Source organism: Mytilus edulis, chromosome 9 (assembly GCF_963676685.1).
Source record: "Mytilus edulis chromosome 9, xbMytEdul2.2, whole genome shotgun sequence".
Lineage (NCBI taxonomy): Eukaryota > Metazoa > Mollusca > Bivalvia > Mytilida > Mytilidae > Mytilus > Mytilus edulis.
The window spans coordinates 20,335,580-20,359,881 of NC_092352.1; the positions used below are offsets into that span (position 1 = coordinate 20,335,580).

At 31.4% G+C, this 24,302-nt stretch overlaps 1 protein-coding gene across 2 annotated transcripts; it reads left to right on the forward strand.

The window, feature by feature from the left end:
* Positions 1-2,577: 2,577 nt before the first annotated feature.
* Positions 2,578-22,753, forward strand: LOC139489615 (uncharacterized). 2 transcript variants are annotated; one of them, XM_071276214.1, is made up of 11 exons: positions 2,578-2,606; positions 3,919-3,995; positions 5,376-5,478; positions 6,608-6,639; positions 9,305-9,433; positions 13,017-13,219; positions 13,841-14,011; positions 14,297-14,483; positions 15,950-16,104; positions 17,322-21,302; positions 22,093-22,753. In XM_071276214.1, exons 2-11 carry the CDS (start codon positions 3,941-3,943, stop codon positions 22,318-22,320), a joined length of 5,244 nt encoding a protein of 1,747 aa, XP_071132315.1. In that variant the 5' UTR covers positions 2,578-2,606; positions 3,919-3,940; the 3' UTR covers positions 22,321-22,753. The 2 variants fall into 2 exon arrangements, with proteins under 2 accessions (XP_071132315.1, XP_071132313.1); XM_071276212.1 differs by lacking the exon at positions 2,578-2,606 and having other exon boundaries at positions 3,903-3,995.
* Positions 22,754-24,302: the final 1,549 nt, after the last annotated feature.

Genomic DNA, 24,302 nt, shown 5'->3' on the forward strand with positions numbered 1-24,302 from the left:
ATAAAAAAGATAAAAGGTAAAATCACAAAAATACTGAACTCAGAGGAAAATTCAAAACAGAAAGTCCCTAATAAAATGGCCTAATCAAAAAATCGAACACATCAAACGGATGGATAACAACTGTACTATTCCTGACTTAGTTCAGACATTTTCTTATGTAGAAAATGGTGGATTAAACTGATTAGAGCTACCTTAACCTCTCACTTGTATGTCAGTCATATAAAACAATAGTGAGCTCCATTTAGTTGTTTAGTTCCATCTTCTGGACGAAGGAGTCTAAAAAAATGGGGGTCATCGACATAAAATCTTTTGTAACAAACTCTGTAAAGATATATGTGTAAAATATATGAAAGGACATAGACGAAAAGAAAATAACAATAAAATAAGCCATGACATAATACCAGTTTTAAAAAAAAACTCCGGTTGTTGTTGTTCTATAAAATTTTCCTTTCAACTTTATCATCAATTCTTTAACTAAAACAGTATTTTCTAAATGCATTGTATATAAAAGGTTTTATCTGTATGAACTGATTCGGAAATATTAAAATTTTATATAAATATCGTGTTAAATACTTCATCAGGCCAAAGGCAGGTCGTCAAGTTTCAATAACTACTACATGTGTCATGATTTATAATAATGCTTTCTCTAAATTATATATTCATGCTTTTTCTGAATTAGATATTCATGCTTTTTCTGAATTAGATATTCATGCTTTTTCTGAATTGGAAATTCGTTCTTTTTCTGACTTAGATATTCGTGCTTTTTCTGAATTAGATATTCGTGCTTTTAAATATTCATGCTTTTTCTGAATGGATATTTAGTTTTTCCATATATTTGAATGTCCGGCATGGTGTCGGTCATACATATAATAAAACAAGTTGTTGAGTAAATATCTATCAAAGATTAACGTCAGTGCGACGATATACAATACAAAAGAAATCTAGAGGTCAGACGTCCATATGCATGTCTTCATTTGAACTTTGGCGGATAGCTGTCTTATTGGCAAATTGCCGCAATCATCCCACATGTCCTTGTTTTTATATCTGCTGAATGCGGTTTCTATTGTAAATATGCAAATGTTCATTGAAGTCATTGAAACTAATAAAATTGGTACATAATATTCTTAAATGTAAACTGGCACCAACAAATGTATATTTCTAATTGTCTAGCTAAGACTTGCTAAGAACCACATTTAATTACTTTGATATACAAGTTTCAGATTGGGAGATGTTCTACTTATCATTTATTATTCCATATAGCCAGTGCGAACTCATTTTGCATATTTGTTGCTAGTAGCCAAACAATTGATAAATGTAAAGAAAGGGATATTTTACGTAAAAACGTATTGTTATATGAATACCCGACTTAAAATAAATCTTTTATGCTTTATGCATTATGCTAAGACGTATAGTTTTGTTGATTTAAGGTAGTATGGGTGTCTTCCTCCATCTTGGATTGTAAAAAACAGAGAACCAAAGGTCCAGATTTTCTATCAGCAAAGTTTGATGCAGGAATGCAGATATTTAATGAAAATTTTCATTTAAAAGAACCAATTTATAAGAATATAACTTATAAATATTAATATTTTTGCAAATTTTGATTAATTTTGGTTGTTTTTTTTTTTTATTGGCATTTAAAGGGGAGGTAACTCTAAAACAGTGCATTTTCTGAAGGAATCTACATGGAATTTTCCTATTTTGTATTTTAGCCGGGAAAAACGTACGGTGACCATATCTTTTGTTTTTATATTCTCATAGCATTGTCTGAAAGCTATCTTTTCCTTAAGTATCATATGTTAACAATTCTATCATTTGGTTCAGTTTCTAATCCCAAAATGGTGTTTTTGCCTGTATAATCCATACAAAATGTGTCATTTTGTCATGTCTTGTAGCTTGAGAAAACGCGCGGTGACCTATCATTTTTATTATATTTTTCAACATATATCAATAGATACTACGTTTTGGCAAAGTATGAACAAATTTTATCATTTTTATTTTAGACTCCCATACCACCTTAAATGCAACTTTAGTTAAGCAAATTGTTCCGTGGTTGTGACTTCAGAAAAAAATCTTAATTTTCGTGTGTATAAATTTCAATCTTTTAATTCACTCCAATTTAAATTTAAAAAAAAATATTTGATTCATATGCCAAGAAAATAATCCATTCACCTAAATCAACATAACAAAATGATCCAAATTTTAAGCTGGATCCCAAAACAAAGAATTTTTAAATATATCGTAAATTAATACCAAAACGGTTCATATTGTTAATGTACATGCATATAGTACTTTCACTGACTTTGATTAATTTTAAAGTTGTTCTTTTGGGTTATCTCCCTTTGAGCACCGACACAGCTTTGGCAATCCATAAATTGTGACTAACTGTTCCGGACAATTTAGGATATAAACAATATTAAGCGTATCTTTTAACGAATATCTTTTTAAATATTCCCAACTAAGAATTAATTCATTTTTTTGCATTTTTCATTAAGAAATATGCCTCCAATTCAAAGGTGAAAGACATATGTAAAACTAAAGAGTTCGGGAGAAGTGTATTAAATTAACAAGTTCCTTTTTCTGTCTCCTGGGTAAACAAACTTTGGAAGGTTTTAATTTTAACACATTAGAGAAAGAAAGAAACTTTAGCAACCAATTCACTTATAATTTAATTATTTAGTTCTAAAATTTTCCATAAAGTCCTAGATATGCAAAAACCTATACAGCAGATAGTAGTACTAAAACATTAAACAGGTTGGGACCAATAAAAAATCAAAAACTCATGATAGAAGTTGAAATTGTGTATGTAGAAATATTCATCTGTATTGCCTGTAAATTTAAGACAGCTCTCACTAGTATTAATGAAGAAACTTAAATTCAATTTGTAAAAATTAAAAGGAAATATCTTTACTCTTTATAATTAAAAGTGAGGCGTAAAATACCAAACATGCCAAAGGGATATTCAAACTGACCTAAATAAAAATTAAAAAACCCACTGACAATGCCATGGCCAAAAAAGATAAAAGATCTAAAGACTGAAAACATTCAACAAAACAAAACAAGAATACTAACGACTAATCTTTATGAACCTCACCAAAAACTTGGGGTGATCTCAGCTACATGTAGTAGTCCAAATAATTATGACGTCTTGAAAGGCTATTATAATTTTTTTCTTTGACGCCTTACATCTAAGGCGTCAAAGAAAAAAATTATAATAGCCTTTCAAGACGTCATAATTATTTGGACTACTACATGTAGGTGCCCTGGAAGGGTAATTAAGCAGATAATATAGTGTCACCTGTTGTGTTGGGCAAGTTAACACAAACCTTGTGAAAATTTGACTCTGCAGATCACATCACTGACACAGGAATGGGTAATTACAATTGGAGCATATTCATTCCCATCTGTGAAAGAGATAATCCACAAGTTACGGTCAACCTACTTGTAGTGGCATCTGTAAAATTTTCAGGGGATGATTTCAACTTGGCCACTTGGAATTCTTGGTTTGATATCTTCCTTGAAGAGCAGCAACCCTTTAATCAAAGAAATAAAAGCTCATTATAGCTTATTCCCATCTTAAATTGTGTGGGGTTTTCTTATGTTGATCTCCACATAATCACTCAAGTCGGAAATCCAAAAAGGATGACATATATATACATTGTAGAGCCCAATCATGCAATATTCACTTCAAATTTTGATATACTGAAAATGCTTGTTGATTAGGGATAAGAAATCATTAATGGACTTACAGTCCAAAAAATACAGTTGTTTTTTTTTAATTATCTAACCAGATTATTCAGTTTCTTTGAAAAAAAAAAATTTATTAATATTGGTCTTATGATTAGATTCTAATCAAAATCCGATTCTAATCAAATGGATTTTTGAATATTTTGCTAAAATATTTTTTTTTTTCATTTTCAGAGTAATGGGTTAACATTTAATTATGGCTACAACTTCTGCTAAAACAGACAGGACATCTGTGTCTAAAAAAAAGCAAGGTATAAGCTTAATGTTTTGTATATTGATTTTGATAGTTTAGAAACTGTTAATTGGTACATTGTATCTTTAAAGAAATGATATTACCATTTAAAACTCACTTTTATCTTTATGGTGACATAAATATGTTGAAAGATAGTTGTTTTAAAATGTGTTCAAATTTACTTGTCTATATTGTCTTTGAAAAGAGAATAGCAGCCTCTATCTTTTATGCTATTATCTCCCTTTGTTGCATTGTTTTGTATTTAATATGAACATTGCTCAAATGAAAAGTCACTGGTATGAGATGTTAATCTTTGCTGCACACATAAATGATGTTTTCAGTTAATGTTTCTTGTTTGTGAGGTGTTCTGGTTCAGTAATTACAATGATTGATTCTTCTATCCAGTTGGAATTTTTTATGTACCAAACATACAAACAAAAAGATATGGCATGATTGCCAATGAGATAACTATCCATAAAGACAAAAGGCCAAAGATGTGAACGATTACAGGTCACCATATGACCTATAAAACCCATACCTTAAAGTAAGCAATTCTGGAGGTTCGAAATAACTAACTTATACTTAACCAAAGTACCAGATGTACATGTATATTAGCAATGGAATTAATTTCAATTTTTGATTCTCTCCCTTTATCACACTATCTTAATTAAAAAAATATTAAACATCACAAATACAATGTTGGTTTGCAAGATACATATAGTATAGGTTATGTTGCTTCAGTATTGTTGTTTTCTCCTCTATTTAAGGGTGTACTTAGGTGAGTTTTTGGAATTTGTGTCAAATGTTCGGACTCCTTGTTTTTTTCCATACAATACAATGTAAAACATTTTGCCCCATAACACCCATTTATTTTTTCATATAAGACTTAATAGTTCATGAAAGGTCATTTATCAAAATTTTAGAAGATTCTTAATTTTCTTTCTTTTGTTTTGAGACCTAATAATACCAATGCAAATAAAAGGTAAAAGTCCGAGATAGCCTTTTCCCGCCATATTTTAAATCTCAAATATCTCGAAAAGGAGGACCATGACCTATCAATTTTTGTAGCTTATTTTTATCCCTAATTGATGCTCTACCAGCTTATAGAATCAATTTTAACTTCTTAATTTATTAATTTTCACCTAACCTCACCTAAGTACATCCTTAAGCTTCAAACGGCACATGTATGACAAAATGTTAAACAATTCAAAAGAGAAATCAATGACCTTATTTCCCTGATATTAAAGTTTCACTTTGCTTTGTTTATGAGTATTAAAATATTTATCAGTAGATAAACAAACAAAAAAAGATCACATAATGTTTTTAATATTTTTTCACAATTCAATCTGAACTTGAAAATCAAATGTTTATATTTATTTGTGTTCTATGTTTGTCATAGGTATAACAAGACAGTCATCCTTTTTGGATACAGGAAATATGATGGTCAAGAAGATACAGCCAACAAAACAAAAAGTGACAAAACCTGTTACAAAAACTTCCAAGTATGTTGGGGGAAAAAACTTTTCCCATTTATATATTTATATATACTTAGAATTGAAAATGGAAATGGGGAATGTGTCAAAGAGACAACAACCCAACCATAGAAAAGACTACAGCAGAAGTTCATCAGTAAGTGTTCAATGCAGCGAGAAACTCACGCACCCGGAGGCGTCCTTCAACTGGCCCCTAAACCAATATCTATACTAGTTCAGTGAAAATGGATGTCATACTAAACTCCGAATTATAAACAAGAAACTAAAATAAAAATTAGCCTATTCAAGAAGGAGAAGACTGAAAAAAATTAATCACATCAGCAATTTTTTTCTTTTCTTTCAAATTCATATTACATCACATCTTTTTACCGTACCCAAGGGTGACTGGGTTTATGAAAGAAATATGGTCTGTTTGGTTGTGCATGATGCATAAATTCTGAGCCTTATCCTGCCAGAATGGAGAGATTAAATGGAGACATTAAATCTTATGCCTGTTGTAGATAGAGTGTGCATGTTAAATTATCCTTGTGATAAGTCTTTGAAGAGGTACTACATGGCCTGTTAGGAGACTCATTTTCTGTCCGTATACAATATACCCTAATTTGCATGTTTCATTTCCTCCTTTCATCTAATTTGACCCATGTTACAGAACCTCATTATTTTATAAATTGATAATTATTTTGTCCTTGACATACATGAAATATTTGCCACTGGACGTAAAGCAAACAACAATAAATCAATATACTTGTACTCTTTTCCATGACTGAAAGGTTTCTACACACTTTTACAATACAATGCTGTAGTGTCATGTCAGTGTTCAGTAATAGACAAGTTTTAACTTTGTGATTTATGACACTAAGCTTCATCTGGTTAAACCCTATATTGTGACATATGATAATTTTACTTCATTTTAAGTTCTGCTTTCTGTTAGAGGAAAAATAGTTATTTAAAGTGTCATGCAAATCAAAAAAAGATCCTCATATTTAGTCAACAACATTGAGCATAGATATAAGTTACTGTACATGAGCATAGATATAAGTTACTGTACGTCTTGTTTTTATTTTGTGTATTATATTGTGTTTGACTTGTTTTTTATTTTAATTTTACCACAATAAAATTAAAATATTTTCTTTTGCAGAAATGTACAGCCCACAGCAAGCAAGGAAGAAAGTTAGTTAATATATTTTTCTAATAATATTGTGTTGTAAAAAAAATAAAATGAAATGGAATCTATTTCATTATAAACAATATACAATTGTTCTCAAAAATGCAACTGACCATATATTAATTTGCCATATACAGTCACTGACCTTATATTCCCTTGTTTATGATTTTGGCTATAGAGTTTTATTTATTCAGTTTGATTAAGAACATAATAAGTTTGTTGAAATTTTCCACTTCATAAGCAAATTTTGAAATCTTCACCAAAATATTTGATTTGAAACAGTTGTAAGAGTTGCATTATAAAGAGAAATAACTTACATGTACATGGTCATGAAATAAAAATTTGATTTGTACTCAGCTGGAAACAGGATTGAAATGCTCGGCATAGCCTCCTATACAACTTGTTTCTAAGCCTTGTACAAATAAATTTTATATTTCTAGTTAATGCATAGTTATTCTATATATAACTAAAAAAAATCTTGTTTAGTTTTGACATTGTTTAAGTTTTATCCAAAGCTTACACAATATACATCAACAGGAGCAAGACTTCAATATAGTTCTTTTTGTGTAATATAATTTATGATCAAAGATTTTACCTTTTTTTGACAAAAATTTCTATGGTCCATTTCATGTCTTAAGATAAAAAGTGTTATTTTAGTTAATGGAGGAAATAAAACATTTATAAATGTTTTACACTATGTGTTATCTTCACTTGTTGAACAAATGGTATATTTGGTTTTCTATTCTAACATCATAATTTTTTCTTAACTAGTAAAAGAAAAAAGATATAATAAGGTACAATGTATATAAATTTGAAATTACTTTCATTTGATGATACTTTGAGTCTTGAGTGTTTTTTGTCAAATTGATAAAATAATTTCTGTATAGGTTAGAAGTCTTAGTAGGACAGATTTTGTTTAAATATATACATAAACATCTATATAAATAAACTTACTTTCAAGCACATGGATCTATGTTATTCCTGTGTTGAATAAATTTTCTATGAAAGTTATAATAGAGGGCATTTAAGAAGAGTTCGGATCCCGAAATCGTGTGCCTAAAAACATGAAATCCGGATGTCTCCAATTGCGGGAAATATAATTCCGGCCTTCTGAAATTTAAAAAAAAGAATTCCCGGATCCTATTTGATCAATCCCGAAATCCCGAGCTTGAAAACACCTGATAAAGGTCCATCCCCCCTCATAATATAAGATTCAATACAATAAAAAAATTTTTTACTTCATATCCCATAAGCATAATGGTCTAAATCCCTACATTGTATACTACCAACTTTGAATTAAGTAAAAGAATTACACTGATATAAAAAAAAAAATGGATGCTCTAATCTTACAAAAATTTAGAATTATTTCAAAACAGAAACAAAATATTTTTCAATTTTTGATCCTGTGCTGTAGAATGAGTAATAATTAAAATTTTATGACTCAATAACTCAAAGAACAAACAATCATATAACTGTGGCCAAAAGGTATGAGATATAGTAGCAAGGGGAGATAATACCATTTTCACACTGGGAATCTGTCATTTGTCAAAATACACTCAAGTTATCAAATCTGTTCACAATAATTTGAAAGTGTTTGGAAAGGAAATCAGCAGTACCATTTACCATAGGAAGGAAAATCAGCCACAGTGCACAAAGCTTGAGGCAAATAAAGAATTTGAGTGAATTTTTAATCATCAATTATAATATGCAGTTGTAAAAAAAAAAACGATTTACAAAATGAAAGCATACAAAATGTTGTTACATGTAGTGAGAGTATAATGGTATTTTTTATAAACATATTTATTTATAGTGGATTGGAAAACAAGTTTTTCAACTTATATGAATCCCTTTCCACTTTGCGGGTGCGAGTGCTGCCTTGTAGCGGCATTCGCCTACTCTTTTTCGAAATCTACAAGGGTGTCTTTAACATGCAAGAAATATGGCTCTCTCTTAACATGGGTCAGCCATTTATCGTCCCCTGCTGATGGACTATCATCGTTTTCTCAAAACCATACTGGTACTCGCAAATGGTGTCGAGGGATAGCCGAAAATTGAGTTCCTGAAATTTTCATCCCAAACGGGAATCGAACCAGGAACCTGTGTTAGTAGTCCGATGCGCTAACCACTACACCACGACTTTCATAATGGTATCTCACTCAGCACCAAAAAGTAAAATGTTGTTTCAAGTAGAGAGAGTGTAATGGTATCTCACTCAGCACCAAAAAGTAAAATGTTGTTTCAAGTAGAGAGAGTGTAATGGTATCTCACTTAGCACCAAAAAGTAAAATGTTGTTTCAAGTAGAGAGAGTGTAATGGTATCTCACTCAGCACCAAAAAGTAAAATGTTGTTACAAGTAGAGAGAGTATAAAGGTATCTTACTCAGCAACAAAAAGTAAAATGTTGTTACAAGTAGAGAGAGTGTAATGGTATCTCACTCAGCACCAAAATGTTGTTACAAGTAGAGCGAGTATAACGGTATCTCACTCAGCAACAAAAAGTAACATGCACTTTAGTAGTTTTTACTAAATGTACATTGAATATTTTTAAAAGATATACTTATAAAAAGAAATAAATCCAATTGTGTTCTATTGTTGTAATTTTTAGATTTTGATTAGCTTCAGTGTAATGCTATAATACATGCAAATATAAATTTGCTGGATTTATTTCAGACAAAACAACAGAAGAACAGATGAAGAAAGCTGAAGCTAAGTTTGAGAAGTTATTGGAAGGATGTTTGGATGATCTACCTAATTTACCTCACTCTACAGTCAGGATATTCATGAGCTCAACTTTTTCTGGTATGAATCTCACTAATGTAGCTTGTAAAATAACACTAACTTTGTCAAACCTTCCTCCTTTCATAATCAGAAAAGAATATTTAAAACTTTCTTATTTTCTGATATGTATTAAGCAGCCGGAGGTTATTAAGGGAAAAGTTTCATAGACTTCTTCATTCTTTAGTCAAGACATTCAGAAGCTATAAATTTTGTAGTGGATGTTAGAACTTGTTAGAGCATTACTTGAATTTGCACTAAACAACCTTTGATGTAAGTCATGGCGCCTCATATATTGCACAGAACTTATAAGAATTTCTATTCATCTTTTCTTAAGTCTGACCTAAGAAGATGAATAATGTCTGTAAGGTCTATATGAACATGCTTTCTATTGAATGGAAGAAATGGCTGCCTGACTAGAATAATAAATCATCTCTGAAATTACAAGACTCAACTTGAATATGAACCATGTATTAGATTCCTATTGCTGTATTTACTGTTTATATTTATTGTTCTTTTGAAAATCATGTAAATAAAAATCCTTATTAATATGAAATATGTTCTCCTCTTCTAAAATGCAAAATTAAATACTGAACTGTTTGCCTATACAAAAAGAAATGCACTTATATAAAAATACTGGCTGAAAACAATGCCGTTTACAAAGAGACTTATAAAAGAATATTTTGTCAAAAAAGAGCTAGACTTTTAGTTAAAGGTGTGTTCTTGGGAACAATAAGATAACCCAAATGTCCAGATGTTTGAAAAAAAATGCTTGTCAATAAAAATAGTAAGAACATTTTTTATGTCCTACTTGACAATTTACTTTTTAAAATATCACCACCAAAGCTAATTTACAGAGACCTCGATTAAACTTATGTGGCCCCAAATGGACATTTGATTTATTATGTCAACATATGTCAAAACATCTTAACAAGCTTCTACCTATTTTACCAATGACTATTAAATTCATGCTTTACTTCCATGTATGCTTTAAAAAATAAGTATGCAGTTTTCAATAAATACTTGAATGAAAGTGATAAATGTGTATCAGAAATACTGCCGTAAGTTCTCCTTAAAACCCCACTGCAATACCATTAGTATAAAATAGTTGACAGTCAGAAGGAACAATCTTATAAGTTTACATATGGTTTACTATTGAGCCCCTACTTATCCATTGAGGGTTAGTATATAGCCTTCGGATTTATGCAAAAGGAAGATATCATCATTTACTAAATGTTTCTTTTTATTAGTACACCACTAATAATTTGTAACAGTAACTTCAAGCTGGGAGGAAACTGGCTTAGTTAAGCCTTCACAAATCATATCCTATTAGTTTTTATACGACCGCAAAATTTGAAAAATTTTTCGTCGTATATTGCTATCACGTTGGCGTCGTCGTCGTCGTCGTCCGAATACTTTTAGTTTTCGCACTCTAACTTTAGTAAAAGTGAATAGAAATCAATGAAATTTTAACACAAGGTTTATGACCACAAAAGGAAGGTTGGGATTGATTTTGGGAGTTTTGGTCCCAACATTTTAGGAATTAGGGGCCAAAAAGGGCCCAAATATGCATTTTCTCGGTTTTCGCACTATAACTTTAGTTTAAGTGAATAGAAATCTATGAAATTTTGACACAAGGTTCATGACCACAAAAGGAAGGTTGGGATTGATTTTGGGAGTTTTGGTTCCAACAGTTTAGGAATTAAGGGCCAAAAAAGGGCCCAAATAAGCATTATTTTTGGTTTTTGCACCATAACTTTAGTATAAGTAAATAGAAATCAATGAAATTGTAACACAAGGTTTATGACCACAAAAGGAAGGTTGGGATTGATTTTTGGAGTTGAGGTCACAACAGTTTATGAATTAGGGGCCAAAAAGGGGCCCAAATAAGCATTATTTTTGGTTTTTGCACCATAACTTTAGTATAAGTAAATAGAAATCTATGAAATTTAAACACAAGGTTTATGACCATAAAAGGAAGGTTGGGTTTGATTTTGGGAGTTTTGGTCCTAACAGTTTAGGAATAAGGGGCCCAAAGGGTCCAAAATTGAACTTTGTGTGATTTCATCAAAAATTGAATAATTGGGGTTCTTTGATATGCCGAATCTAACTATGTATGTAGATTCTTAATTTTTGGTCCCGTTTTCAAATTGGTCTACATTAAGGTCCAAAGGGTCCAAAATTAAACTTAGTTTGATTTTAACAAAAATTGAATCCTTGGGGTTCTTTGATATGCTGAATTTAAAAATGTACTTAGATTTTTAATTATTGGCCTAGTTTTCAAGTTGGTCCAAATGGGGCTCCAAATTAAACTTTGTTTGATTTCATCAAAAATTGAATAAATGGGTTCTTTGATATGCCAAATCTAACTGTGTATGTAGATTCTTAATTTTTGGTCCAGTTTTCAAATTGGTCTACATTAAGGTCCAAAGGGTCCAAAATTAAACTAAGTTTGATTTTAACAAAAATTAAATTCTTGGGCTTATTTGATATGCTTTATCTAAATATGTACTTTGATTTTTGATTATGGGCCCAGTTTTCAAGTTGGTCCAAATCAGGATTCCATATCAAGTATTGTGCAATAGCAAGAAATTTTCAATTGCACAGTATTGCACAATAGCAAGAAATATCTAATTGCACAATATTGTGCAATAGCAATTAATTTTCAATTGGAGTTATCTTTCTTTGTATAGAATAGTAGTTGATAATATATGTTGGAAATTTGCCAGACATGACTATGATGTCATTTTCTATTTTTATTTGCCAATAACTTTATGTAAATAACTTCATTGGAAATTTGCCAATATAAAATGTTGCTGATGAAGCTTTTTTTCCTTATCTTATCTAAAATGTTTTTAGATAATGTATGTTGGACATTTGCCAGACATGACTATGATGTCATTTTCTATTTTTATTTGCCAATAACTTTATGTAAATAACTTCATTGGAAATTTGCCAATATAAAATGTTGCTGATGAAGTTTTTTTTATTGTTTTATACAATAAACAATGTATATTCACTTTTACTACCAACCAATCTTTACCATTCAGTGATAACAAGCACTTTATTTTACATTTTAATATTTTATGATGTATTTAAAAGAGTAGTTATTGTTGCAAACTCCATTAGAAATTTGAATTGATATCAGTTTTGGAGAAAGGGAAACGAGGATGTGAAAAAAAAGGGGGGGGTTAAATTTTTCTCATTTCAGATTTCATAAATAAAAAGAAAATTTCTTCAAACATTTTTTTGAGAGGATTAATATTCAACAGCACAGTGAATTGCTGAAAGGCAAAAAAAAACTTTTAAGTTCATTAGACCACATTCATTCTGTGTCAGAAATCTATGCTGTGTCAACTATTTAATTTTAGATTTAAAAAGTTTGAAGAAGAAATCTTTAATTGATTTGTAAAATCTTGACATTTGTTTTGTGTAAAAAAAAACCATGTAATGTCAAAAATTTGATCACAATCCAAATTCAGAGCTGTATCACGCTTGAATGTTTTGTCCATACTTGCCCCAACTGTTCAGGGTTCGACCTCTGCGGTCGTATAAAGCTGCGCCCTGCGGAGCACCTGGTTGTATTATTTTAATGTTTATTATTCAGATATGAGAGCAGAAAGAAATGCCATTGTCAGAGATGTGAATCCACTCCTGAAGGAATATTGTGCCAAATATGACCTTGACTTTCAGATAGTAGATATGCGTTGGGGTGTAACAGAAGATAGCCAAAACGACCATTCTGTAGAGAAAATTTGTTTGCTAGAAGTAGAAAATTGTCAGAACCTTTCTCTAGGACCTAATTTCATTGTAAGTTGAACGACTTTCAATCAAGACTTTACTACCAACATTTCAATTTTTTTTTGCTTTAACGAACTAAGGGCTGTTCCAAAATTTATTAGGTGAGGGGATGGTGGCACTCAAACTAATTGATTTTTTTGGTTGTATTTTCCTTAAAAGTTTGTGTCATGATACCATTTGATGTTTATGACAAGTGTTTATTTCATTATTGGTGAACGTTTTATTTATAGATTCTCTTTTTTTATATTAGTTTTTGCAGTATTAAGAAAGTAACTGTATAATGACTAAAAGAGATATCATAACTTAACAGTTCAATAACTAACATGGACTTGCTTATTATTATATCAGGAGAGGGGAAGTAACTCCTTTTTGAAAACAGAGATATTCCTATGAAAGGTCTCAGTTCAGTTGAATACCTAAAGTAAAAAGCAAAATGAAAAAAAAATTGAAATACAAGAAATTAAGTTAAATTAAATAAAAATGAAGAGACAGAATTGGTCTTTAGAATCTAGTTTTCATATTTAGAATATCACTACCTAGGTTTCTAATGTACGAATAGACATGTAAAAGGCATTAGAATTTTATATGCTAAGCTTTATAGTTTTTACATTTTTGTTTTTTATATTTTAGTTTATATCAGGTGATAGATATGGATTTAGACCAATCCCAGTAGAAATTGATATGGAAGAATTTGATATCATAAAGAAAGTTTCTATGGAAAACTCTCTACCTGATATTAAACTATTGGATGTTTGGTATTTACTGGATGAAAATGCTAAACCACCTCTCTACATTTTACAGGTATTGTTGAGTTTGCTATTGAGCTTAAAAAATCATATATGAATAACCTCAGTTTTGATTAAATTCCACATTACAGCTTAAAATGTGTTTTGCCTGCAGTATTAAAACTTTGTTCTGGACTTTATTTAAATATAAGAATTGTTTGTTGAGGTACAGGTAACCAATTTATGAGTGAAGCCTCTTGAATGGTTGCTTTATTTCAAGCTTTCAATGGCATTGACTTAATAGGTATTATTTACTCTTTAACCTTTGTAAATGTTTTCAAGACAATTGTAATACTTTCAGCCAATCAGATCACAGTTTACATTCTATGGAGATTATTCTGCTGGATGTGAAGAACCAAGAGCTAAGGACACAATTGGTTGGGAGGAAACCTTTAAATCTCTACAGACACTTCTGAGGAAAGCAGCAACTTTAGCCTGTAATACTAAACAACTCAACAAGGACAAACTACACAAATACTTTTATTCAGGTTATAATCTTTTAAATTGATAATGAAAAAAACTTCTATTTTAGAACATAGAAGTACCAGGCATTCATAGATTAAAATTAGTTTCTAGTATTTATTTTAGTAAGTTTATATAACATGTAGAGTGGGGCGCTCATATTCGCCTTGGACACAATTTCGCTGTTTTATGATTTTGAGGTGTAAAAACTTGAAAGGATGGTTGAAATTGAAGAAATATGCAGGTAAATTATATTTTTATTACAAATATGATAATTTTTGAAAATGAGACCAATTTTCAGCACTTACCGCAAAGGACCGAAAAATGGACAACAATTTTCAGCCAATTTCCTGAATGAAAAAAACGATTTCAAAGAAGTATTTCTTTAGTAATTCTTTGACTGATTGCCCTAAATTTCAGTTTTTTTTACACCTTTCAAATGTCTGCTATTCATCTATAATGAAATTTATTTGATACATATTGTTTAAAGCTGCAGTTATTTGATTTTAAATTGATATGTAACAACGGCGAATATGTGTCCCCGGTTGACAAAACATCAGGAAATATCAAACACCCTTTAATCCAACATTTCAAATGATTTTTCTCAAAACAAAGACGTTTTAAAACTAAGAATATTTTGCATTTGAAGTTATCTTCATATAGAAATATCAGTATACTTCAAAAACATAAGGACCTGAACATAAACTGAAGAAAACATGGAAAGATATTGGGAAAATGAGCACCCCACTCTAAAGATAAAAGTTTAAAAAAAACAATTTTTATTCATATTGAAAACCCTTTACTGAACCAACAGTTCCAGTTTTAACCTTGACATAGCAGAAATAATGTACAGATAGTCAATTTGGAAAATTTTGCGCAGCATTCTTATCTGCCCAAACCGTCTTTTAATTCATGCATTTATTAGTCTTTTTATGCCCCACCTACGATAGTAGAGGGGCATTATGTTTTCTGATCTGTGCGTCCGTTCGTCGTACCGTTCGTCCATCCGTCCGTTCGTCCATCTGTCCCGCTCCAGGTTAAAGTTTTTGGTCAAGGTAGTTTTTGATGAAGTTGAAGTCCAATCGACTTCAAACTTAGTACACATGTTCCCTATGATATGATCTTTCTTATTTTAATGCCAAATTAGAGTTTTTACCCCAATTTCACGGTCCACTGAACATGGAAAATGATAGTGCGAGTGGGGCATTCGTGTACTGAGGACACATTCTTGTTTTTTTATATTTTGCTGTATTTAACTGATAAAAGGACTCTACAATTGCAGGTGAGACCCAGTGTCCTGTGTATCCCATTCTTAAACAGGTGAGACCCAGTGTCCTGTGAAACCCTTCTTAAACAGGTGAGATCCAGTGTCCTGTGTAACCCTTCTTAAACAGGTGAGACCCAGTGTCCTGTGTAACCCTTCAGACCCAGTGTCCTGTGTTACACTTCTTAAACATATTTTTCTTCAATATGATAACCATTTACATTACAGTTACTGAGATTGAAGTTGATAAAGGAATCTTGACTGCCAAAGAACCCAATCTTCATACCAGTACCTATCAGAGAGATTTACGTGGTTTGGATGGCTATAATATCACAGATGATACAGCTAAAAGATACTTCGACACTAAAATGAAAAATGGAAAGGTACTCATACAATTGAAATATCTTTCAATGCTTTTGCAGGATTTTTTTTTTTTTTAATTTTAAAAAATGGTGATGATTGATGGCTGCTTAACATTCAGTGGCAAATTAATATGCATATTCTGGATGATGCTGAATGTTAAGTGGAGAAGCATCAGAAACAATATGTTAAGTCTTTGATTAGACCAAGCAGTGGTTTTGAAAACAACAACCTCCTGCACTGGAGGCAAACACATATCCCAGAGGCAACCAAGGGGGTGATTATAAAAAGATATTGGCAGCTACATGTATATTGGCAAAACAGAAATTAATAGATCCCCAAGCATCTTGAGTAGATATCCATAAAAAAAAAATGTAATTATACTTTCACTTAAAAAAAAAATGAAATTGAAAATTGTTTCATAAACATTCTAAGTTATAATTTAAGAATGTCTTAAACAAATAGACTATTTGTTATAACTGAATTTAACTATGTTTGCATATAAACTTCATATTTTTGTTCTTATTGCCACAAAGGTAATGTAAACAAATCAAATATCTGTATAAATTACATACATGGTAGCATTTGGGTCTTTTCTGCTTTTTGGTTGGGTTGTTGTCTCTTTGACATATTCACCACTTTCATTCTCAATTTTACATATCAATTTCACTTGTAATATATTTTCTTTTTTGTTCAAATATTGAAAGTTTCAAAGACAAATAATTCTTTGTACCTGAGTTATGAATCATCAAATGCACCATGTAATTAAAATATCTAAGTAAAACTCATTTAATTTCTTGGGTACCAATATTCATGGATTAAGGAAAACATACATTTTTCATTGATATTTGATTTCGTGGTTTTGCGAAAGTCTGCATACAAGAACATTTGTCATTTGTTGAACACCATTACCCACGAAATCCATGAAAATTGATATCCAACAAATAATAATAAATCCACAGTGTTATGAAATATTCTAACTTTTAAGAATCATTAGTACAAAGTATTTAAAATGTTAAAGTCTTAGCCGTATTTGGCACAACTTTTTGGAATTTTGGATCCTCAATGCTCTTCAACTTTGTACTTGTTTGGCTTTATAAGTATTTTGATAAGAGCATCACTGATAAGTCTTATGTAGACGAAACGCACGTCTGGCGTACAAAACTATAATCCTGGTACCTTTGATAACTAATTAAAGTACAAGTTGCAAATACAATATTGTTGAAAACTCTACTTTTAGATGGTAATTGATGAAGAAGCAAAGTTGCTAAGAGAGAAAGTAAGACAACAAATTCCATCTGTATTGAAGAAATCTGGCCGAATCCATAAGTATCAAGTTAAATGGCATAGTGGTGGAATTGATCCTGAAAAACATGCAGAGCAACGTGATTATGTCAGGCGTCTTTGTGCTGATCTTATCGAAGACATTTGCGAACTTATTGATAAGGCCAGAGAAGACCAGAAAGGTTTGATTAGAGATTCAGAATATTACACAGACTATCAAGAAGTACTGCATCATCAGCACTTTTGTAAACTAAAATGCGAGACTTTCTGTGGTAGAGTTGATGTTTTGGAGAAGGCCAAAGAATATATTCTAAAGGACAAGTCCAGACGGCCTCTTATTCTGTATGCTCCGTCAGGTGCTGGAAAAACATCTGTTATGGCCAAAATCTTGCAGAGTCTGCCAGAATGGTTTAAAATGGAGCCTCACATTGGAATCATAAGATTTTTAGGCACATCTGGTTATAGTTTGAACATATATGATGTACTATATGGAATTTGTGGACAACTTGCTGACTGTGCAAAACTATTGATGGAGCCAGTTGGGTACAAAAACATGAAAAATCTAATAGAATATATGCCAAGATTCTTACGTCGAGTGTCAAGCAAGGTGAAAAAGCCAATTGTTATTCTTTTGGACTCTCTAGATCAGCTTACAGCAAAAGATGATTCCTACTTGTTAAATTGGCTGCCTACAATCCTCCCATCAAACTTGAGGATAATTGTATCTACATTACCTAGGGAACATGAAATTTTAGACACATTACAGAAACTGTTTCCAGATACTACAAACTTTGTAGAAGTTCCGTCTTTACCTGATGATACAGGATTTGAAATGATTGACAAATATCTTGCAAAAAAGAAGAGAGCTGTTACACAAATTCAAACTAAGCAGATAATTAATGCATTCAGAAATTGCAGAGGTCCATTGTTTCTAAAACTTATCTTAGACGAGGCTGTTAGCTGGAACTCATACACACCAGAACATGCTCTTGTTTTGCAAGATTCTGTACAAGGGGCCATTAACCAGCTATTTGACAACATGGAAAAGAAATTTGGAGAAGTTTTGATAAGCCATGCTCTAGGTTACATTACAGTTGCCTACAATGGAATTTCTGATATTGAATGGGAGGATGTGTTATCCTGTGATGATGAAGTTCTAGATGATATTTACCGCTATCATAATCCACCAGTCTCCTGCATTGTACGAATGCCACCAGTAATTGTAGCAAGGATAAGATATGATCTCAGAGAATATATTGTAGAGAGAAGATCATTTGGTAAAACAACACTGAACTGGTATCATAGGCAGTTCATTGAGACAGCTCATGGAAGATATGCAACAGGGAGTGCAGGCAAAAAATTACACAAGGTATTAGCAGAATATTTCATTGCCAATGATGGTATTCAAAGGGACATAACTCTTCACAGGCGAAAACTGACAGTGGAAAAAGCAGATAGACAAGTCACAAAACAACCACTTGTTGTGAAGAATAAAAGAAAACTGATAGCTGCCCCATATCACATTACCCATGCTGGAGATCAGATAGATCCTTCAATTGCCAAGTCAGAATGCTTTTGTAATTTGAATTTCCTTTCAGTGAGAATGCAAGCCCTGCCTTTATCAACCTTGGTGGAAGACATGACAGAATATTTGGACAAAACAGATGATGAAGAGGTGGCTCTATTAAGAAATTATTTCCTTGTCTCAAAATCAGGAAATGAAAGTGGGACAAACCTTGCAATTAATCTACTTTCACAATTACATGTAGATGAGGATCAGAAATATCTAAAGGAGTTACTGCAGCAAGCTAAAGATAAAGTCTACTCTAGTAAGACTCCTTTACTTATACCAGTGTTCCCATGTCTTGCACCAAGAAAAGATGCTTCATCGGCTCTTTTGAAGATCTATGACGATGTCAACGATATCATTTCAAGTGGTTCAGAGTCAGTTTTGATGACAAATGTGAAAGAGGAAGATGATGATGAAAAAGGGTACCTAGTTTATGATGCCATTAATAATGATGTTAACCAACTAAGCCATGACAAAGACTTCAAGCCAATAATGCCACCCATAATGGATCATTCTGAGAAAAGAGTAATAAAGTTAGGCAAGGACAGCCTTCAGATATTCCATTTACATAATCAACTTACAAACATGAAGAAGTTTGCTGATATTTTTGAAGATCTAGGGAAAGAGATGTATCCCACAATAGTTTGTCTCAGTACTGATTTCTTACATTTGACAATATTATTTAGCAATGGTGATGTTCTAATATTGGATACAAACAGCTTCAAGAAAGTTGACTTCATCACCTTGAGAGAAGAGGCAAATGATGTTTCTAACATTATCACTACAAGTATTGACAATTTAAAGATTATTTTCACTATAAATACTGTTGTTAGTGAAAAGGAAAATGAAAAAGATGGAGTTGTTAGAATCCATGTGGTTGGTGCTGCAGAAAATGGAAAAATGGTGAAAACTAGTCATCCTTTTACCAGAGGTCTTGCTGCAGTTGGTTTTAATGAGAACCTGCTTGTAGGAAGTAGTAATAGAGAAACAGATGGAACTTTGACAGTCATTGACCTAGATGAGGTCAAAATAACTATCACTGAGGACTGCTCTTCTAAGTTACTGCAGTTATCTGTAGCACATTCCCATGCACTGGCTGCCATTTGGTTGGAACAAGGCTTTGTAGCTGTGTATGACATCTCTAATGGGGAGGTTGTCCAACAATTAAACATAAATAATACTATAACAAGCTTTGGAGTGAGCTGGATCAACGATTTAGTCTTTATTGGAGACAACCAAGGGCAGATAATTATGTACAAAGCACAGACAGGGAAACACTTTGGGGATTTCAAGGCTGAAAATAATGAAATCATGAAAGTGGCAGTGCTTGAAGATCAAGTTGTAACAGTGAGCAAAAAGAATACAGCAAAAATTTGGGAGCTGACAACATTACTTAATACTGATGGTGATCAATCATCCAGAACAGAGGTCAATGGTGGGGGTTCAGAGTTACTGGCACAGAAGGATATTGTTGGTTTTGATGTTGACCTCAAAGGAAACTGCATCATAACTGCTTCAGAAGACAAAAGTTTGAGGATCTGGTCCGTGGATAATGTCGAACTTCAAGATAAAATCTACATGGGAATCACTGGTCACAAAGTATCAGCAACTATAAACTCAATGTGTATTGTTTTAGACAGTCAAGCTCATACTTTAAAAGTGTATGATTTTGAAGAAGGATTGGAGAAAATGAGCATCAGACATGTAGAAAGTTTTTGCCAAGGAAAAGATCATAAGACATTATATGTCTTGAAAACTTGTGAAAAGACTCATTTTATTGAAATAATAGATATCAGTCTTCTCAAAGTAAAAACATCCTTCCTGTTGAAACAGAAGCTGGCTTATGAGAGAATAGACCTGTCCATAAATGATTCAGAACGCTATCTCATACTAAGAGTTAAAATTCTTGAAAAAGAATATGCTGATATCCAAACATCATGGCGTAAACAAGGTGGAGGATTTTTACCACAGTCTCATAAACACAGGTTTTATGCTATAGACAAAACACAAGCTACAGGAGGACTAATGCCATGTAATCGAATTCTGACAAAGAGTCCACATCTAGGAGAAGTTGTCTGCCCCTATCAAGGAAATGTCATGATGGTCACCACTCGTCGTTGGGTTGTGTTCTGGGATATTCCTACTGGCAAATCTGATCAGAGAGTGACAAAGGGAGTAAAACTTGGATTTATGTATCGAGCCGATCACTTGAGTAAATCATGTGAAGGGACAAGTCTAGCAGTGGAACAAAGTAAAGATGGACTGTATGTAGCTATAGGATCTGAAGATGGCTACATGATTGTGTGGGAGGCCAACACTGGCTTTCCAGTGGGAAGAAAAGAACCAAAGAAAAGGCACACAGCTTCGGTAAGAATATTTTTTTATTTTATTGGGTCACATGCAATCAATGTGCAAGAAAAAGACTAAGTTATTGTTTTCAAGTATGATTGACATTATTATTGTTGTCATTGTGGTTGCATATTCTTTTCTGGTAATGTCCAGTTTGTTATAAGAATTTACCATATAGCTGCAATAATGATATAAATATAAGCATTATCATCAATACTTTGCAAATTCAGACTTTAATGCATTTTTTATTACTGTTTATTACATACCACATCTCCTTATTTTTTTTAATGAAATAATTCAAGATTTACATTTCAATTTTTGCCAGTAATTTATTCTATGACAAGAATTCAGTGGAGTAGGTCTGGTTACCATCTAATATCTCCTATGACTAATAGTCCATGCTCCTCCATTGACTTTGAAATTAGAATTGCATATGAGTTTATAACTCAATATTTGTTTTGCTTTTCTGGCTTTAAATTACTTAACATACTGTGCAGAACAAGAAACACTTTGTAATTTGTATAATTGATTACCTATGTTTTTTCAGTTCAGCACTTGTTTAGTAAAAGATATATCTAAGTTGCATGAATAAATTTCACATCGCAGTCATCATAAATAAATGCAAACAATAATTTCCATTATATATTTTTATATATTTTCCATTGAACTATATAATTTTAAAGAGTAATTTTGAGCTTAAATATGAAAAATGTCTATATGACTCGTGAGTCAGAAAAATCTCAAGAGCCAGAAAAAATAATGTAGAAATGTTTTTCATAATTTAAAAGACATGTAATATGATTTGCAGGTGGTCACCATTGCTATATCACCAGACAGTAAATGGGTTGCCTCTAGGTGTCTGAATAACATGCTGATTCTCTGGGACATCACTACAGGAACAGACGTTGTCAAACTGAAGATCCCCTTGGATGTCCAACAGATGAAGTTCACAGCTGATTCTAAACACCTCGTTATCAATACAGGAGTTCATAATACTAGAATGTTAGTATACAGACTTCATCCCGGACAACAGTAATACACAGGAAAAGTTTACACAATGTTATTTAGCTCAAAAGTTTGTGGTTTTTTTTTAAATCTACAAACTCACAATCTTTAAATCAAACAGTTGTCTGAGTTTGATATTTTCTAAAAAGGAAATCTTTGAGTGTTGAAACTCAAGGGCTTATAGACACAAATTTGATTAATACAGTGATGCTGGAGGATTCTGTGGTTGATATAAAAAGGTGTGAGATGTGGAGAATCTTTTTAACTATCACTTGTATCAGAGATTTTGAGACAAGCAGGTTATTTAAATACAGAACTAGTCCATTTCTGTTGTAATTTTGCTATAGTCAGTTTGGAATACTATTATTTAAAAAAAAAATACAACATATAAGTGTGCAGATTTTCAGTATTGTAATACATTGTTCAACTTGAGAAAGTTGTTGGTACAACTAAATTTGATAAAACCAGACTTTTTTTTTTATTTTGAATTTGAAACTATTTATTTTACATTGCTGAAAAGGTAAATAGTCTTCTTTGGTTTTTTTGCCTTTCATTTATTTTTTTTACTCTTTTTTAAATCACAAAAATATTAAAGAATGTAGGATAGAACCATCTATCCAGATAAACTTGTATCTATAACTAAATGTTATTCATTGTTTACATTGTCAAAAAAATTGTGATCACATGTATTGGCAATGAAAAAAAAAATTAAATTAAAAAAAAATCTAAAAATGGCTGTTTTCTCTTTTACATATGATTAACTCATTTTCTTGTTTAATTAACCACATTTCGAATATAATATATACAAAAACAATTGTATCTATTTGTTTTATTTATTTGACTTGTAATACATATTATTTTGTTAGAATATCTATTTTAATGTGCATTTAAAACTATGCAATATGCTGGTTATTCCAGCATGATTTTTTTTGCATTATTTCCTACACAACTTACTATTTAAGCACAGTTTTTTGTGTGCTGTTTTTACACTTAGTTTTAATTTTAATGGTTTAGTTATGTGAGAACATTTGCTATTTGTGATACCATTTTTGATAAATTTAATATTTGTCCCTTTGCTTTACTGGTTTCAGTAACATTATTTTGGTTAATATTTCTAATACCTAATACCCAAAGTATTACTGTATAGCGGGTTATTTTCGCGGACTGTAGATTTCGCTTACTTTCGCCGATAGAACAAAATCACCAAAATAAATTCCGCCAATTTAAAAGTATTCATGCAAAGGTATTGATAAAAGTTTTAAATCTGCCAAAGTAATAACCACCAAAATATTTCGTATACCTTATTCAATTCAAATCGTGAAATTTTACACCTGTGAAAATAACCTGCTATATGGTATATCAATGAATTTCACTCCTGAAATACTCGAGTAAAAGTCAACCATTTCTGAATATATATTTTATATTTAAAGTTTTTACCATACCTAAAATTTTACATGTATATCATTTTTTTCAGCCCTCTTATATAGCCCAACCCATATTACTGAAAATAAACTGTATCTAATGCTTCAATGACTTTAGGAAAATCTAGATTTTTTAAAGACCAAATGTCTTGATAGTTATTTCAAATCAACAGTCATTCTTTAATGAATAAGGAATAGTTCTGTTATAAACTTGTAAGTACCGATATATTAAAAAAAATATAAAATAGATGTAAATCTTCATGACAGTGGCGATTTAGTGTTTTTACCAACTTATTTCCTAGAATTCTCAGGTATATATTAGAAATATGATAATTTTTACTTAGTCTTGTTTATTTATATTATTAGCAGTAGTTGTCACATATGTTATAGTTTTATATCAAATTTTATGAATTTTTATACAGTTTGTCATCTTGTCCTATGCGAATGTCTGTGGCACAGCTGTGGTAGATATGTTGGGAAAAATAATTCTTGGAGGATAAATTGTTCTACAACTATTTTTTATAAGGATTTTGCGGTACAGATGTTATATACCATGATTTTGACATCATTTTTGAAATACAGGCATTAAAAC

What these genes read in the sequence shown, in the direction of transcription:
- LOC139489615 (XM_071276214.1), top strand. Translation starts at nt 3,941, where the DNA reads ATGGCTACAACTTCTGCTAAAACAGACAGGACATCTGTGTCTAAAAAA. An exon ending in TGTGTCTAAAAAAAAGCAAG is followed by an intron (nt 3,996 to 5,375) that starts GTATAAGCTTAA and finishes TGTTTGTCATAG; the next exon opens with GTATAACAAGACAGTCATCC. An exon ending in CACAGCAAGCAAGGAAGAAA is followed by an intron (nt 6,640 to 9,304) that starts GTTAGTTAATAT and finishes GATTTATTTCAG; the next exon opens with ACAAAACAACAGAAGAACAG.